This window comes from Zeus faber, assembly GCF_960531495.2.
Source record: "Zeus faber genome assembly, chromosome: 4".
NCBI classification, from domain to species: domain Eukaryota; kingdom Metazoa; phylum Chordata; class Actinopteri; order Zeiformes; family Zeidae; genus Zeus; species Zeus faber.
The window spans coordinates 20,352,455-20,369,348 of NC_137191.1; the positions used below are offsets into that span (position 1 = coordinate 20,352,455).

Genomic DNA, 16,894 nt, shown 5'->3' on the forward strand with positions numbered 1-16,894 from the left:
GAGGATCCTCAAGTCCTTCTACTGTGGAGCGGTGGAGAGCATCCTGACAACAGTGGCAACGTCACAGCCTGGTTTGGGAACAATATTTCTCAGGACAGGAGGGCCCTGCAGAGGGTGGTGCGTTCAGCCAAATGTACCACTGGACCTACCCTCCCATCCCTGCAGGACTTATACACCAGGAGGTGTAGTAACAGAGCAGAAGACGGATCATGAAGGATCCTCATCACCCCAACAACGGACTGTTCCAGCTGCTGCAGTCAGGCAAGCGCCTCCGCAGTCACACAGCAAGAACAGAGAGACTGAGACTGAGTTTTTTCCCGCAAGCCATAAGAACTGTCAATGCTGACCTCACCAGGGGTCCTCACTGAGCCACACACATAGGCTCCACTACCTTCTGTACTGTGTGTAGGATACTGTACCACATACTGTGTCACTGTTCAGGGTTGTTCGGTGTTACGGTATTGCTGCGCCGTACTGTTGTATACTGTGCTGTATTATCCCACAAACACTACCTCACTTTATTCACATGCCACTTTAATGCACATATCTGTTTTTACATAATTGCCTATCCCATATACATAAGTCTATCCCATATACGTAAGCCTATTCCCTTTATCTTTTCCATTTTATTTTATTTTATATATTTTTATTTTATTCTATAAGTATTAGACTCACTGTATTACATTTTAGGTATCAGTCTGTTGGTCTAGTAGAAATAAATTTTCCTAGGACATATTGTGTGTAATCACCAGGTGTGTTGCACTACATTTCACTGCATATATGTATGAAAGTATGTATATGTGTGATTGTGTGTTCACAGAACTCGGGAAATAGATTAGTGAATAGAATAGTATAAATAAAATAAAATAAAAATAAAATAAGACTCAGAAAGATAATACAAGGTGGGGGTACAAAATAGAAGGGAATAGAGTTCTATAGAGTTTAATGCTGCATTAAATGGAACTCAGATAACTGTAATTCGTGTTGTTCTCCCCCAGATATATATTTTTTTATTGCAAGATGTTTATTTCAATGTTGAGTTTAGATGTAATTGTGTTATTAGTTGTGTCTTGAAATAAGAGTATAGTTTGTGTGTTTCCGTGTTCCAGACGCCAAAGAGAAGCCGAAGGTCTAAGACAATAAAGAAGCAGTGGGCAGAATGTCCACCCTGCATTCCATGTGAACATTTGTAATGATTTGTAAATGGTGTTGGTAGGAAGTGATGCTGCGTTTCCTGGGATCTCGTAAAACTGTAATTCGTATCTAACACGACTAACCTGGACCCCGGTGTATTGCTGCCTGCAACTATACTGGTTATCTTTCTTCTAAAACAGAATTGAATGGTCTGCATGTTGTAGATCCGTGCCTCCTGGTAACACTACACTTGGTCCGTGTGGCTATACTGTAATAAGCCTGTGTGAGTGAGCATTCAATGTCAACTGTGTCTCACATTCTGGGACAAACAGTACTCCAGCGGCGCAAGCAAGTTAATTCAGCATTTCTATATGTATATAATATGTTCATTAGAGAAAGAGCAACAATAAAGTATGTTGAGTATTTGCAATTTATTGATAATATACAAATGCAATCGTCACATTACAAATATGTTTGTATGAAATATATAAATTACGAAAATAAATATTTCTGTGCAAGTTGTCGGCATAGGTAGACATAATTTAAGTTTTAATACTCACAGCACATGTTAGAATAATGTGATTTGTTAGGTCAGTTTTACATGACATTGGTTTTCTAAGCACATTGTGTATGATTTATCTCAACTTGGAACCAGGAAAACATTATATAAATAAATGCCTTTTTCTTAAATAACTACTATAGTTATCATTTACAACTGTTATGTTATTTGGATAAATCATTTAAAATGAATTAGGTCTTAGATCCTTGGAACCCCTGAAACAGTTTGTCATGATAACATATATTTTGTATACAATTATTATGGCATAAAATAGCGAGAGATAACAATATCACAAATCAAAACATACTACAACAAATGGGGATATCAAAATTAAATGTTCATGCATTAAATGTGTGCCTTATAAAGAAATAAGTCAAAATATTTAAAGCTATTCAAAATAAATTCCCAATGTAATTATTACCAGTTGAGTTATTTCATCATGTTTTATTCTGATTATTGTAAAATCTGGTTGATTTGAAGGAAATAAGGACTTTTTCCATTTATATTGTTACAAGTTTTCTTCACATTCATTTAAATTTAGTAACAAATTCACAACAAAAGGAACCAATTGATCAGCATATTTGATAATTAAAAATGTGCACCATGACACTGCAAGATACAAAAAAAAGAAAAAAAAAAAAAAAAGAAAAAAAGATTTAATTTGCATACAAAAATATAAATATATAAATATTATGGCATAACAATATACTGAAGTTATCTAATAATTCTTTAAAATACACATCGAAAATAGTAATATTGTTTCCTTTTTTTTATCTTTAACTAGTAAATTACAAAGATGAGCATTCACACATATGCAATGTGCTGTTATTTCGAAAGCTGAGATGAGACAAAAAAAAAAAAAAAATACATGGTTTTCTATTTAGAAAAAAATTCCTTTGGTAATCGTTAAAGTTTTAGTCAATTTTAGTTTGAGTGTAGTTTATACAATAGCCTTCATCCTTCCCTTATAAAATGCGTAAATCATCTGTATCAAGTACACTTAAAAATTTGTAGTGGCCAGACCTGATACAAACTATGCCCAAAAGTCATTTAATAAACTTCAGGCAGTAGAGTTTCCCCTTATTAACCAAATCGGAATTATATAAAGTTTCTGATAATGAAACACAAGTGCATTAAACACCACAGCTCCTCTCCAATGGCCTTTCCAGTCTGTTCTACTGTTTGATTAAGGCTTTTGGCATCAGGTACATTGATAATATCACAGTGTCAAATACAGAGGCTAACATACTGACTTCAACATTATAAAGGTATTAAAGGAAGAACCCAAAGGGAGACATTATATTTCGGATCTGAGCTGAAACAGCATTTTTTTTTTTTTTTAAAGGAAAGAGTAACAAGGAAATCAGAGACCTAGGAGTCAAAAAGAGAGAGAGAGAAAATGTTCTGAACTCTAGCAGCATGCACTGAGGCAGATGTCTACTGCCAAATAGAGGACTGACCCCTTACAATTCCTTCATTTTTGACTGAATGTGCTCTTCTTGATTAAATGGCAATATTACATTTACCAAAAGATGAGTTGTATATTCTCTTTTTCAGATTACGATAGTTGTCGCTTGTTTTGAGGCTATGTAAAAAGTACCTATGCACTTCTGAACAGAATGCAGTTTAAAGGTTTGTATGACTCATGTGCCTCCTTTGATTGCATATTACACCATGAGCAAAAATAAATGATGTACAGAAATATCTTAAATACAATAATGAACTATTGTCCCGAATTATACAATCATGCTAGAAATAATACATGGCACACCACCTACAGAAGCAAATAAACTATTGTATGGATATCTTTTTTTTTTTTTTAAATAACAACCTTGCTGGTGTCACCAAAGTCTCCATCTATACAATGAGCAACTTATGTGCTCAAAAATATACAAGGATAAACACAATTATCTTCTTGTTAGAGTTTTAAAATACTGTTTATAGCATCTGGCTAATTACAACATCAAGCATAATAGCAAAGTAGTAGAACATGAAGCTTATACAATACAACGATCACAAATTAATGCCTTGAATGCCTTATTGCTGCTAAACATGATTTCAACGAAACTTAAAGGAGCAATAGACAACTTTTTTGTTTCAACTTATCATTATGAAGTTAATGTTGACCATCAGCGTTTAGACTGGTTTCCTATAAGCCTCGAAATCACTGTGCAATACGGACTGCCACCGGGTACGAAACCTCTGGGAAAATGAAGGATGGATTTATGGCAGTGCTTCACAGGAAGTGCTTCAACCAATACGCAACCATTATTGGAAATGTCCGACTGTGGAGCAGTCTACTCCACGTAAATCATAAACCCTTGAATATAACTCATTGAAATCGGTTGAGAAAAGTCAAGGTTATAGTGCTTTTTATCCAGAAATACCGTTCACTTGTGGTTGTTACAGGCCAGTTTTCAGGCCCGCTCTAATATACGCTGAAGTTGACGTATCGTAGCAACGAGTGGAAGCCGTCAGTGCTGCGTCTATGTATATGTGTCTATGATTGTACAACCGAAATAAATCAAATTGAACTCTAACTGTGACAATTTCAATGTAGGCTCTTCAGTGAACACGCTTCTTTCTTCTCTCGTTTCCAAAGTGGTGTTGATCTTTTACACGGAGCGCTCTAAGGAAAACGTAAAGCCATCCGGTTGTCTTTGCGCCAGCTGCGCAAAAAATAATACCACTTGGAAATACTTATGGGTGTGAAAATTTGTCTATTGCTCCTTTAACCGCATCTATGAGATGCTGACAATATTTATAAGGCAGTTCTTCATAAAAGAGGTTTTCAATTGGCGGACCATGAAATGAAATGCAAGTTATCTACTAATTTCCGTCTTAATCCCACACAATCGCCCGTTCAAACCAGAGGATCTATGGAATACGCCCATGGGAATTTTATGTCACAGGCTTCTTAGCATCGATTGATGAGAAATTGATGAGAACTGTGTAAATACCGCTGTGCAAAGAGAATAGAGTGAAACTCCCGTCATAGTTCACGACCTTGGTGTTGGGACGGAACCTGGTAAACTGCTCCGCAGCGCTCAGGTGACCTTAATGCAGGACTTCTTGTAGACGCAGAGGAAGCTGACATAGGGAACGCCGATGAAGGCCCACCTTTCGTTGGGCCAGAACATGATGACGGGACCTCGCTCCGGGGCCTCGGTCGCCACGTCAAAGTAGGCGAAGCACACGCAGCCCAAGTAAGAGGCCAGACAGATGAGGATATGCCTGCAGAGAAAGGAGAAGAATGAAGGAGACGCGCCATGAAAGAAGGTCCATTACGGTACAAGGTCCACATAGAGAAGAAGGTCAACTATACCTACTCAGCCAATGGCGTCTCAGCACGAGTTCTGGGTTCCTTGTTGTATTCAGTATTCAGTAATTCAGTAACGTTTATTAGGACTTCCGTAAGGCAAGGGCACGCATCAGGACACCGCACAGGGGTTTTTTGTTTCATTTAATTAACGTTAAAAAAAAAACAAAAAAACAAAACAAAAAAACATTGTTTTTTTTAACATAAGTGTTAATGTTTTGGAAATAAATCATATGTAAATAAAGACATGTCTTCTTTAAATGAAACGTCTTATTTTTGGTTTAGGTTGTTGTTAACGTTTTACACAGGTTTTTAAAGATGGCGGTTGGCCAGTGCTGCATTGGCTCGTGTTCGACCAATCGCCGTGCACTTACGTCACTGAAGGTTCCTCTTGTGCCAGTTAGTCCCTGCCCTGGAGTAGGAGCTAAAAAAGTTCCTCAACAATGGCATTCTAAGAACCTCTATACTATAGAAGATGGTCCACTATGGAAGGTCAACTATAGAAGATCTCCTATAGAAGAAGGTCTACTATAGAAGGTGGTCCACTATAGAAGATGTTCCACTATAGAAGAAGGTCAACTATAGAAGATCTACTATAGAAGAAGGTAAACTATAGAAGGTCAACTATAGAATATCTACTATAGAAGGTCTACTATAGAAGAAGAGCCACTATAGAAGAAGATCCACTATAGAAGAAGATCTACTATGGAAGAAGATCTACTATGGAAGAAGATCTACTATGGAAGAAGATCTACTATGGAAGAAGATCTACTATGGAAGAAGATCTACTATAGAAGAAGGTCCACCATAGAATATCTACTATAGAAGATCTACTATAGAAGGAGGTCCACTATAGAATATCTACTATAAAAGGTCTACTATAGAAGAATGTCAACTATAGAATATCTACTTTAGAAGGTCCACTATAAAAGAATGTCAACTATAGAATATCTACTATAGAAGAAGGTCTACTATAGAATATGGTCTACTATATGAGAAGGTCAACTATATAATATCTACTATAGAAGAAGGCCAATTATAGAGGATATACTATAGAAGAAGGTCAATTATAGAAGAAGATCAACTATAGAAGATCTACTATAGAAGAAGATCTACTATAGAATATCTACTATTGAAGAAGATCTACTAGAGAATAAGATCCACTATAGAAGAAGATCCACTATAGAAGGTCTACTATAGAAGAAGGTCTACTATAGAAGAAGATCCACTGTAGAAGAAGATCCACTATAGAAGAAGATCCACTATAGAAGAAGATCCACTATAGAAGAAGATCTACTATAGAAGAAGATCTACAATGGAAGAAGATCTACTATGGAAGAAGATCGACGATGTAAGAAGATCCACTATAGAAGATCTACTAGGGTTCGACAGATATGGTTTTTTTTCAGGGCCGATACGATCACCGAAGTAATCAAGGAGACTGATAACCCATATTTTGGGCCGATGTACATTGACAGTAAAAATGAAAATTTAAGCGTTCAAATTTATGGTCACACAAACTCCAACATAAAGCTTGCTTTCAACATTTTGAAAAAATAAAGTGCAGGGAGCTCCTTGCAGCATTTCTTGTAAAAAATAATGACCTAAATAGTTCCCCAAAACAGGTACTTATTACTGAATACAAACAATGTTTGTCAGGTCTCTTTCCTGCAAAAATGAATAAATAAAAAAATTAAGTAAAAATAAATAAAACCAGTAAAACTTTATTTAAAATGTGAACCCTTCTCTCCAAGTCTCTCTCACCTTCTCTCTCTCCCTCTCTGCCTGTCTCTCCTCTCTCCGTCTCCCCTCTCTCGTATGGGACGTTGCTCCTGTTCCTGTTATGTCCCTGCTGTATATTTTGACTTTATTCTGGGAACTCCAACTTTATTCTCAGAACTTAATTCAGACTTTGAACTCGGAATTCCAAGTTCATTCTCGAAACACAGGGGAAATTCTTTTTTTTTTTTTTTTTTTTTTTTGCATGGCACTAATACTCTTCCGTAAACTTTGGCACCGAGTATTGTGATGTTTATTTCAACTTCAGCAACATCAGCATTCATTCTTACCTCAGGAAAAAACAGCCTCTCGTCTCAGCAGTGCATATCTCGCTCTCTCTCTCTGCGTTCCTCTTTCCCACGTCCCTCCCATAAATACGGTATACAGTGTTGACTGGCTATTTACTTGCGACATTAAACCAATCAGATAATGCTGCGGGCGGGATTACGGCGATATTTTACGAAACGGTGCTTTACGTTATGTGCATTTGGGACCAAGTGTAAATAAACACGGTGGAACGTGGTGCTCGCTCCGGGAAATTATTCATTGGATGAATCATGGATTATTACAGTATTTGCCCGTCTGCTACTGTGCTTCAACAACATAAGGGGAGGGTAACAACCGAGCCGAAACACAAGCAGCTTTTTGTTTGCCAATTGCGCTTGAGTTCGAGGTTTTCTGTGAAGTTTACATCTTCAATTTTGCAAATAAGTCGGATATGCTTGCCATACTGCATATGCCCTTATTAAGCATCTCCTGTGAATATGAGAGCGCCGACAAGCGTTGTGCTGCGGCGTGACACGGAGCGCATTTTTTTATTTTATCGGCAATCATATCAGACAAAATAACAAATTCAGATAATTGATAAAATGAGGAATATCGGATCGAATATCGGGCCTACTATAGAGGAGGGTCAACTATAGAAGAAGCTCCACTATGGATGTACTGCGGTATCCTCTGCAGGTTCATGACAGCGGTCATGTTGTGATAACCGCTTGTGAAAAAAACAGTCATGTTTGGAATTTGGAACTCTGCGTATTTTTGTTTCGTGATACCAATGCCCAGAAGGCTGAGTACGACGACTAAAAAAAAAAATAAATAAATAAATAAAATAGAACATCAGCAAAGTCCAATATCATTCCGAGATAGTTTTGAGCTTACCAAGCGCAGTGTAAATAAGGGAAGTTGACCGAGGACCACATTTCACAGAATATCTGATCGCTGAGCCAGCAGAGAAGAGCCAGAGCCCACCAGAAACCCGAGATCAGCCCCAGCTTGAAGACACGGGGGTTCTCACACCTGCAAAGAACAAATAAATAACAGAGAGAGAGAGAGAGAGAGAGAGATGTCAAAATGTGTTATAGGAGAAAACGGTGAAGAATCTCAAGTGGGAGAATAAAAAAAAAAAAATAGCTCAAAGAAAAATGGCCTTGAGTAAATGTGTTACTGCCATAAACATCATCCACATCCAGTGCTTGAAGCGGGCTGGTACTCACCGGTACGCAGTACAGGCACTTCCACATTTTTATTCTTTAGTGTAATGTGACTTTTTTCTCACAAGCTGCCGCTACTCTGTTCTGCCCTCTCAAGTGGACATATTGTAAAATATCTCATATTTTATTGAAATTCAAAAAGTGGGTTCAAAAAGCCTCTCAGACCCCGAGACATGATTTTTAGAGTTAGGGGTGCAGCGCGGGGAAATCGGGCACAAGCACTTCGCGCGCCTGCCGGCTGCACCTGAGGGGGTGAGGGGACAGGGACAGGTGGAACAGAGAGTGTAGGTGGAGGTGAAAAATTATCACATTGATCTAATAACATTGGTGATCTTGGTTCTCGCGTCCCCGGACGCAATAACCTGAACCAATGTAAGATGCTCAATGCCAAAGAAATATAGGGGGAGGCTACCTTTAATTGACAACTGACAATCATGAAGTAGTTGAATATTTTCATTGACCACATTAAATCAACACTGACAACACCTGATAATCCATAGCGTCTAAACTGAGATTCCCTCTCCTTGTTCGTGCCGGGGTTACGAAAGACAATCGGCCCGCAGATCAGTGCACGCTGCTAAGATCATCAGGCCCCAGGAAAAAGAACATATTCTGCCATCTGAATCGCACGTCAACAAGAGGAAGTGTAAAAATAAAACCACGGAGGAAACGCACTTGATTTCCTGAAGGAAGCAACTTGGTAGTCGTATAATGTAATGTTTTTTTTTAGAAGTCTCTCTCTCTCTCTCTCTAAGGAACCTTAAAAGTCTCTCTTGGGTGCTATTCAGAAAACATTGGGGCTAAAGCCCCCAGCGCCCAGCCCTAATGACGCCACTGAACGTAGCTATGCTGTGCATAGTGTGTCATTTGGGTTTTGACCTAACCTCACTCTGCATGTAGAAGGCAGACTAATCTGGCACTGCCCCCATACCATTTTCAGAATTGCTAGCTAGTTCCACTTAGAATTAAATGACCGATTTAATGGGTGATGAAACCCATTTTCTGAACCCATCTGTGGCTTTTCAAAGGCATGTTTACAAAGATAAATGAGATGGCATTCACTTTAAAAACATAGATAATGACTGACGTACTGTGACTGGCAGTAGGAGGCTGACGGGTAAAAGATAAGAAGTGTGTTGACACTCAGCAGCGCTGAGTGTTGGAGTTTATGGAGAGTTGACGCAGTGAGCTGGAGAGATAACTGAAAGTGAGGCTGGTGAACCCTGCCCTTCAAGAAATGGAGAGGAACGAGCGCACAGGATGGAAAGAATAATACAGCAGCGATATCAATAGATATAAGACAATAGATATTTGATACATCCCCAGAGGGAAAAAAAATAAAAACAACATAATACTATTAATAATAATACTAATAATCGAAAAAAACATAAATAAATCATAATACTAAAATTTAATCCAAACATTTACTAAAAAACTGAAATGAAAAACTAATAATTATTAGTAATAATATAATAATTTAATTTAATATAATAAAGTTGATAAATAATGCTTATAAACTAAAAGTTTTGTGTTTAGTATTTTGTGTAATGGAGGTTGTAACTTGTTGACCAACAAGTTAAAGGTTTGGTTGGTTAACATGAATATTTGTCAAGGAAGAAAAAAACCCCTGCATATTTTGGCAACTTTGCTAACTTTGTGACTCAACAATTTCAATTGAAATTAACCATTACCCATAAGACGCACAGCATCACTAGCAGACCACTCATTTCAGTTCCTGTATTCCACAAGGAATCCTCTGAACAACAATAAATTAGCCCCTGTTGGCTGGGAATAAAAGGTGCAAAATAATCTGCACCATCAAACAGGAACTCTCGGCCACTTAACAGAACAAAAACACACGAGCCACTATGCGGTGACTGGCATCGCGAGTTATGTCGACAAAAGAAAAAAAGAAAAAGTTGAACAATAGTTTGAAGAATGAGCATTACAGCACCCGAGGGGGTTACTGAGGGTTGTGGGAAACGGAAAAAACATGGAGGGGTGAGCCTCCTCATTAGCGTCCAAGGAGCAGGAACACACACACACACACACACACACACACACACACACACACACACACACACACACACACACACACACACACACACACACACACACACACACACACACACACACACACACACACACACACACACACACACGGAATGTGTTAGGACATTCTTTTTTTTACATAACATGTTCCTGAAAACATTAGCAGGAAAGCACAGCATGCATTTTGACAGCCCGTCATCGTTGAAATACCTCAGCAGTGACAGTGAATACCTCCACGTTTCCTCATTGCAAACATATGAGATAGAGGGACGTACCTCCTGAGCTCGGTGATGAGCAGCGCGGTGCAGGGGATGCCCAGCGTCATCAGGGACAGCGAGTTGACCACGGGCTTGATGAAGGCCAGCCCCGTGGTGATCCCCGACAGGATGCCCACCACCACCTTGAACCTGGTCCTGGATAATGCCCAAATTATTATTATTATTACCGGCACATGCGAATGCACTGAAAACTGCATTTGTAGTTTCATCTAAAGGACAGGTTCTATATAAAGGATAGTTTGCCCAAAGCTGGCTCAATCTCTCTGTTTCTCTCTCTCGCCCTCCCTCCCTCTCGACAAATAGCAAAATAATAACCACTATTTAAATTCATTTTATTAGGACGAGGAGAGCGGGCCGTTTGCGAGCGTGTGTGGATGTGTCTATATAATCCTAAATACCTATACCTGAATGTGTGTGTGCGTGTGTATATAAATATGGTTTAAAAAAGGACAACACCTGAATATCTACCAGCATTAATAGAATTATGAGGACTTTTTTAATGCCGCTTCTCCATTAGCACCCTAACCCCTCGAAATCACACTGTCCTATTCATGCCGTTTTTTTTATTTTATAACATTATTTTAAATGGACATAATCCCAACTAATCTTCTTTTTACTAAGGTTTCTTGTGATGTCCATATAAAGCACCAATATCCGAATGTGTGTGTGTGTGTGTGTGTGTCACTGAATTTACTATTTCTTTGGTTTAGAAGTGCACCAGAAACATGGGTCACCTACCAGGTGTACTTACTCAGACCTCCCTTTCGTACAAGTGGGTGTGTGTGTGTGTGTGTGTGTGTGCGTGCGTGCATGGCCGGTATGTTTTCAGGGGAGCAGCTGATCGGCTCGGGTGGACTGTTTGTGCTATTTATGTAAATAGTGGACTATTTATGTGCAACCCCGATAACGGAGCAAGGAGGCGGGGTGAGGAATACAGCTCATAAATCGTCAAATCACTACTATGTTACGCATCCCATTCCCCAACACACACACACACACACACACACACACACACACACACACACACACACACACACACACACACACACACACACACACACACACACACACACACACACACACACACACACACACACACACACACCTAAGATATCCTAAATCCTGTACCATTATTCTGGTTTAAACTCCCTTTATACCCTCTTTCTATAAAATTCACACAGAAATAATTAAATCTATCCAAGAAAATATAGAGAGTGGCCCGGCTGCGGTCCATTTGATCAACAGAAAGATCAATAATCAATAATGAGCGGTACTACTACTTTAATGACATTAAGTTGTCAAATAGGTCGGGGGTAAATGGGTCGGCCGTGCTGGATCTGTGACAATGGAAAGAGAAGTGGAGGCATGTGATGTGGGGCTGTTTCTACTGGTGTCAGCTATCTTCACCAGGCCTATTATTAAACCAGGACAGCAATACCGGAGGAGACACGGAGCCCAAAACCAGTGACAACAACTGGGAATGCAACAAATGGACATTCTGTGGAAGGAGGGTCTTATTTAAGACACAAAATCAATTTGTCTCACTGTGAAACACGACCCCTGGAAAATATGGAGACGAAGACGTCGAAAGCGGAAAGAACAGTCTGCAAATTACCTTCATAATTGATTAGTTTGTGGCTTATTTGTGCAGTTTTTCGCTTCATCTATTAGATTAACTGGATTACTGTGACATGACAGGAAAACAAGTTCATGTGGTGAATGTTTGCGGCGCGTTATCCAAAGTCAAACAGGAATCTTGACATTGCATAATATGTTTACGCAGGGTCAAAAAACATCCATTTTCTTTTTTTAGGATATGGAACTGAGACAGGAATTAACATTTTAGTTCAATTGTAAATGGCGCATAATGCATAGCTTCACAGATAATTCAATGAGTAATATTTCATACAAATTGATGTTATATTCATCAATTCATATTTTTACCATTATAAAAATAAATGCTTTTTTTTTTTTTGTCCATGCAACCCCCCCCCCCCCCCGCATCTGCATCTACATTTCACCCCTTAAGATTTATTCACACTTTTTCAAAATAATAAAGCTATCGATAGGTGGGGTTTCTATAGCCCAGTCATACCCCAAAACCTACCGGTCCTTCCTGAACATCCTGGGGAGGTATCTCTTTGGAAACCACATGCCGATGGCACACATCAGCACCCACAGAATGGCCAACTCATCCAGCATCTGGCCGATGAAGCTGAGCGTGGCGTGGAAGTACGTGGATCCAATACCTGGGGGCAGGGTGAAGAGAACACAAGGAGACAACGTTACCAGACGCGGCCCCTTGAACTCGCAGCTTATTTTCATAATGAAAACGCTTCGGTTGGATCAGTTAATGATCCAAGTCCGTTTGGAAACGATAATAATAATAATAATAATAAACACCACTGATGCTTCCTAAAAAGAGGCAGCAACTGTCCCGACAAATCATTTGCAAAGCCAGCCGATCCGATTTGATTCACCGCTTCATCATTTGAATAAAAAGAAGAGAAATTACACAGATTTGTTTAGTGTCACTGTTGCGTATAATCAGAATTTAGAAAAGAAAATATTGGTCATTAAATCCTGTGATATGATCGCCTGTAGCCCCATATGCAATAACCACTGGGAACGCAAGATATTATTCAATAACTTCCAATGAGCTATGAGTAATCCAAATTACCTAGCAAGGCACTTTGATGAATTAAATAATTTTAATTAGAGATGGAGGATGCAGACACAAGCCAAATCCCAATCTACTTCCATAGATATCCCCTCATCAAATAACGAGGTTACAGTGGGGGCTACAGATTCAACAGTCACCTTTTTTCATGTATTTATATGTTGTTATTTAAAATAGCAAAATAAACGTATCAAGAATGGATTTTCTTTTTTCCCTTTTCTACTCAGTTTCAATCGTTTAAAATAATTCTTCCAATTTAAAGCTACAACAGTATCTGCGCTGGGAATGCCAATTGAAGTGCTCTTTCTTGTGTTTTCTTTTCATCTCGCACTAATAATGTAAAGTTGGTGAGGAGGCTGGAAGTATCGGTGCCGCTGTGTTATCAGCAGCAAACAGATGTTGCGCTATCAGGAAGCTGTTTTTAGAGGAGGTGCCACAGGAGACGTTGGTGTGTTTTAAGAAATGTCTTGGTGCAAAGTACAGTATTGGAGCTCCTGGACATATTGGATACCGTGCGAGAAAAGTGGTCAAAAGACAACAGTCTGTGACCTGAAAAATAATTGTTTTATGGAAATGTTTAATTGAAGCGTAAACGTCCGAAAAGGAACATGATTGTTAGTACAAAATATGCTCTTATAGAGGGAAAAAAAATGAACTGATCATTTAGACCAGGCAGTGGTAAAAATCCAAATATTGTTTTCAAAAGGAGAAAATACAGGTTTGATCTTTATTTTCTATTTTTTCTCCCAGTTAGATCAGAGACTATCCCATCTCCAGAGACTGATGTGGCGAGGGAAACCATATGATAATGCATCTTTTAATCAATGCATCTTTTAATAAATAGTGACATAACAGCATAGATCTGTGCATTAAACCGGCATATGTGCGGCTCCTGAATTCATTTGAGTCCCATTGGCACAAATCAAGCTCTTGAATTCTGTTAATAATTTAAAATTTGATTATGGGTGTTGACGAGGTTGAATGGGACATATGTGACTGGTTCATATATTGTCAGTAGAATCCGTATTTGAAACTTATTTTTCAAACAAATTCTTCCGCCTGACTAAAGGCAGCTTCATGTCTAATGCGTAATCACATCTGACAGTTGGATCCTCGCCTGGTGGCTGTCATATGAACTGCAACTTACATAACATTTATTGAAAGTGAATATGGTGATATCCAATGTTTTGAAATATGCAACCTACATTGTTTAAAGCCCATTTCAAAAAAACAAAACAAAACCTCGACAGTCACTTCTATTAGTACTGTCGGACTTCGTTTAAAACAAAACGTGAAAAGAATATGAACCAATTCCGGAGCCTCGATCGGACGCAGAAATTCCAAAGCGCAGCCCGTAGCAGCCTTTCGCGGCTTCCGGTTTGTTCTTGTCGTTTGTCGTGTTCAGTGTGAAGCAAGTTTGGTGCAGCGTGTAGAATTTAGTGGCATCTCGCATCGGAACCTCTGGCCCCCTCACGCCTCCCTTTCCAACGATGTAGGAGACCACAAGCTAAGATTAGCTAGGTAATTCTAAAAAGCTATTTTATTCTAGGCATTTAGTCTCATAGCGAGATAGCGTGAGCAGGATACTTATTTTATCTTCTGTCGGCGGAGTCAATAGACCACCTTGTAACGTTACAGAGTTTAGAGGGCGAGGAAGAGCCAGTGTTTGGTTTGTCCGTTCCAGGCTTCTGTAGAAACATGGCGGCCTCCGTGGAAGCATACCCGCCCCCTATGTAGACATAAAGGTCTCATTCTGAGGTAAGGAAAACACAATGATTCTTATTTTCATGGGATTATACACTAACTGAAACATACTTGTGAATATTATATTACATTTCTGCCAAGTCCGTTCAGTAAATTCTACATACTGCACCTTTAAGACTTCTAGTGGCCGGTTCAGGCCTGCTAATGTCCTTGTATTTTACTTTTAGTAACTTCTCAGGGACAGGCTTTTCAGTTTCTCTGCACTCGCTGACCTCTTGTCCACTTCGCAGCCAACTAGGGGAAATCAGAATCTCAGCTGAACAAGTCAGGGCAAAGCACTTAAGAGTCGCTGCGCTTCAGGGATATTGTAACCTCACATTAGTGGTATTTTAAGTGATTTTCCTTCCATAGAATGCGCAACATGGGAGGAAATGTCAGAATTCACAAATATATTTCATAAATTGAATATCAATAAAAAAAAAACGAGGAATAACACACAAATCCGTATTAAGGTTTGAAATGGTCAAAAACACAACCCTGAAATATAAACTGAGATATGTCTGCATCCACAAATAAACAATGTTTTACTTGTGTTGTTTAAAAAACATTTACTTTTTTTTTTATAACCTGATTAATAACTTAGTCATCTCATGATCTTGGCTACTTTAAGCACACACATGCCTATACAGTGTCTTCCATATTTATACAATCATTGTGCAGGTGGAGGATGAATCAGATGTAAGCGACTCACCAACCACCACCAGCAGACTCCATATGAGGTAAATACCGCTGTTGAACTGCGTCGCATACTGACGGAACAGGCACATCAATATCGGGGGTAAAACAAAAAACAAAATGTTGCTGATCTGAAATAGAAAGTGGAGGGAAAAGGTTGGGAAATGTGAGCAAAACACTTCGGCGTGACAGGTTCCACGGAGCGGCGTCTTAAACGGGGGGGGGGTCCTCGTACCCCTAGAGGTACTTTGGTGGTACTGCAGGGGGGCACTCCAAAAATTAAAACCAGTTCAACGATATTGGTTATATATAATGTCTATGCACATACAGTACATCATTTATGTTCATTTTCTTGTTTTTCCTCCCAACCAGTGAAGGTTGTACTCAGTTTAAAAAAACCAAAACATATTAGAGGGGTACACTACGAGGAAAAAAAGTTAGAGAACCGCAGCCACAGAGCAACAACAAACGGGGGGTGTTAAAGGGGGAAACAGGGTCTCTTCTGTTGACGAAATGATTTTAGTAAAAAAAAAAACATGGAAACAGTGTGTGGGGGGGGGGAAGAAGACTTGATTCCAATAAGGGGCCAGCGCCACCGGAGGAGCGGCGTGCAAACAAGTGGCCGCGCACAAATCAGCAGAAACAAAGGAACACAGCACAACAACACAGCGCGAAACGAAGTGAGCGCCACACACCGTGTTGTAAAACTCAGCAATGCCGGGGTAGATGAGGTAGTTCCCCTCGCACCAGTCCACCTCCGAGCTGCCGGCTTGCAGCTGGTCCCAAAAAATCAGATTAACGCCGCTCATGTCTGGACCGGTTCATCCGACAGACGGCCACGGGTCCCCGGGAAAAATAAATCGGTCGTAAAAAACAACAGCAGCAACAACAACAACAACAACAAAAGTCGACTGCTGGAGTCTTCCCGGTCCGATTTTACAGACACGGCGGCTGTTCCGAAAATTAAACAACGACTATTATGAGGTGAGGGCGCCGTCGGCTTGCACGCTGAACCATTGCCCTTCCACCAGGCAGCGCATCCCGAGGCTCAGCTCTGGTCGGTCGCTGCTGACAGCCAGGAACTAGACGGCGTCTTAGCACGACGCATGCGCAATGAGGATTCATTACGCTAAATCATTTGTTTTTGTTTTGTTATTATTA

The 16,894-nt window shown here is 39.5% G+C and overlaps 1 protein-coding gene across 1 annotated transcript; it reads right to left on the reverse strand.

The window, feature by feature from the left end:
* Positions 1–1,555: 1,555 nt before the first annotated feature.
* Positions 1,556–16,771, reverse strand: acer2 (alkaline ceramidase 2). The gene is made up of 6 exons (XM_079999721.1): positions 16,429–16,771; positions 15,750–15,864; positions 12,722–12,863; positions 10,612–10,749; positions 7,953–8,090; positions 1,556–4,927 (listed from the first exon to the last, which is right to left on the reverse strand). The coding sequence occupies exons 1-6, from the start codon at positions 16,540–16,542 to the stop codon at positions 4,741–4,743; spliced, it is 834 nt and encodes a 277-aa protein (XP_079855847.1). The 5' UTR covers positions 16,543–16,771; the 3' UTR covers positions 1,556–4,740.
* Between the last annotated feature and the right edge of the window lie 123 nt (positions 16,772–16,894).

Bases quoted from the DNA above. Each gene is read 5' to 3' on its own strand.
- acer2 (XM_079999721.1), bottom strand. From the start codon at position 16,542: ATGAGCGGCGTTAATCTGATTTTTTGGGACCAGCTGCAAGCCGGCAGC. The intron at 15,865-16,428 runs GTGTGTGGCGCT...TTTCTATTTCAG, and splicing joins TTGCTGAGTTTTACAACACG to ATCAGCAACATTTTGTTTTT. The intron at 12,864-15,749 runs GTGAGTCGCTTA...CCCTGCCCCCAG, and splicing joins GAGTCTGCTGGTGGTGGTTG to GTATTGGATCCACGTACTTC.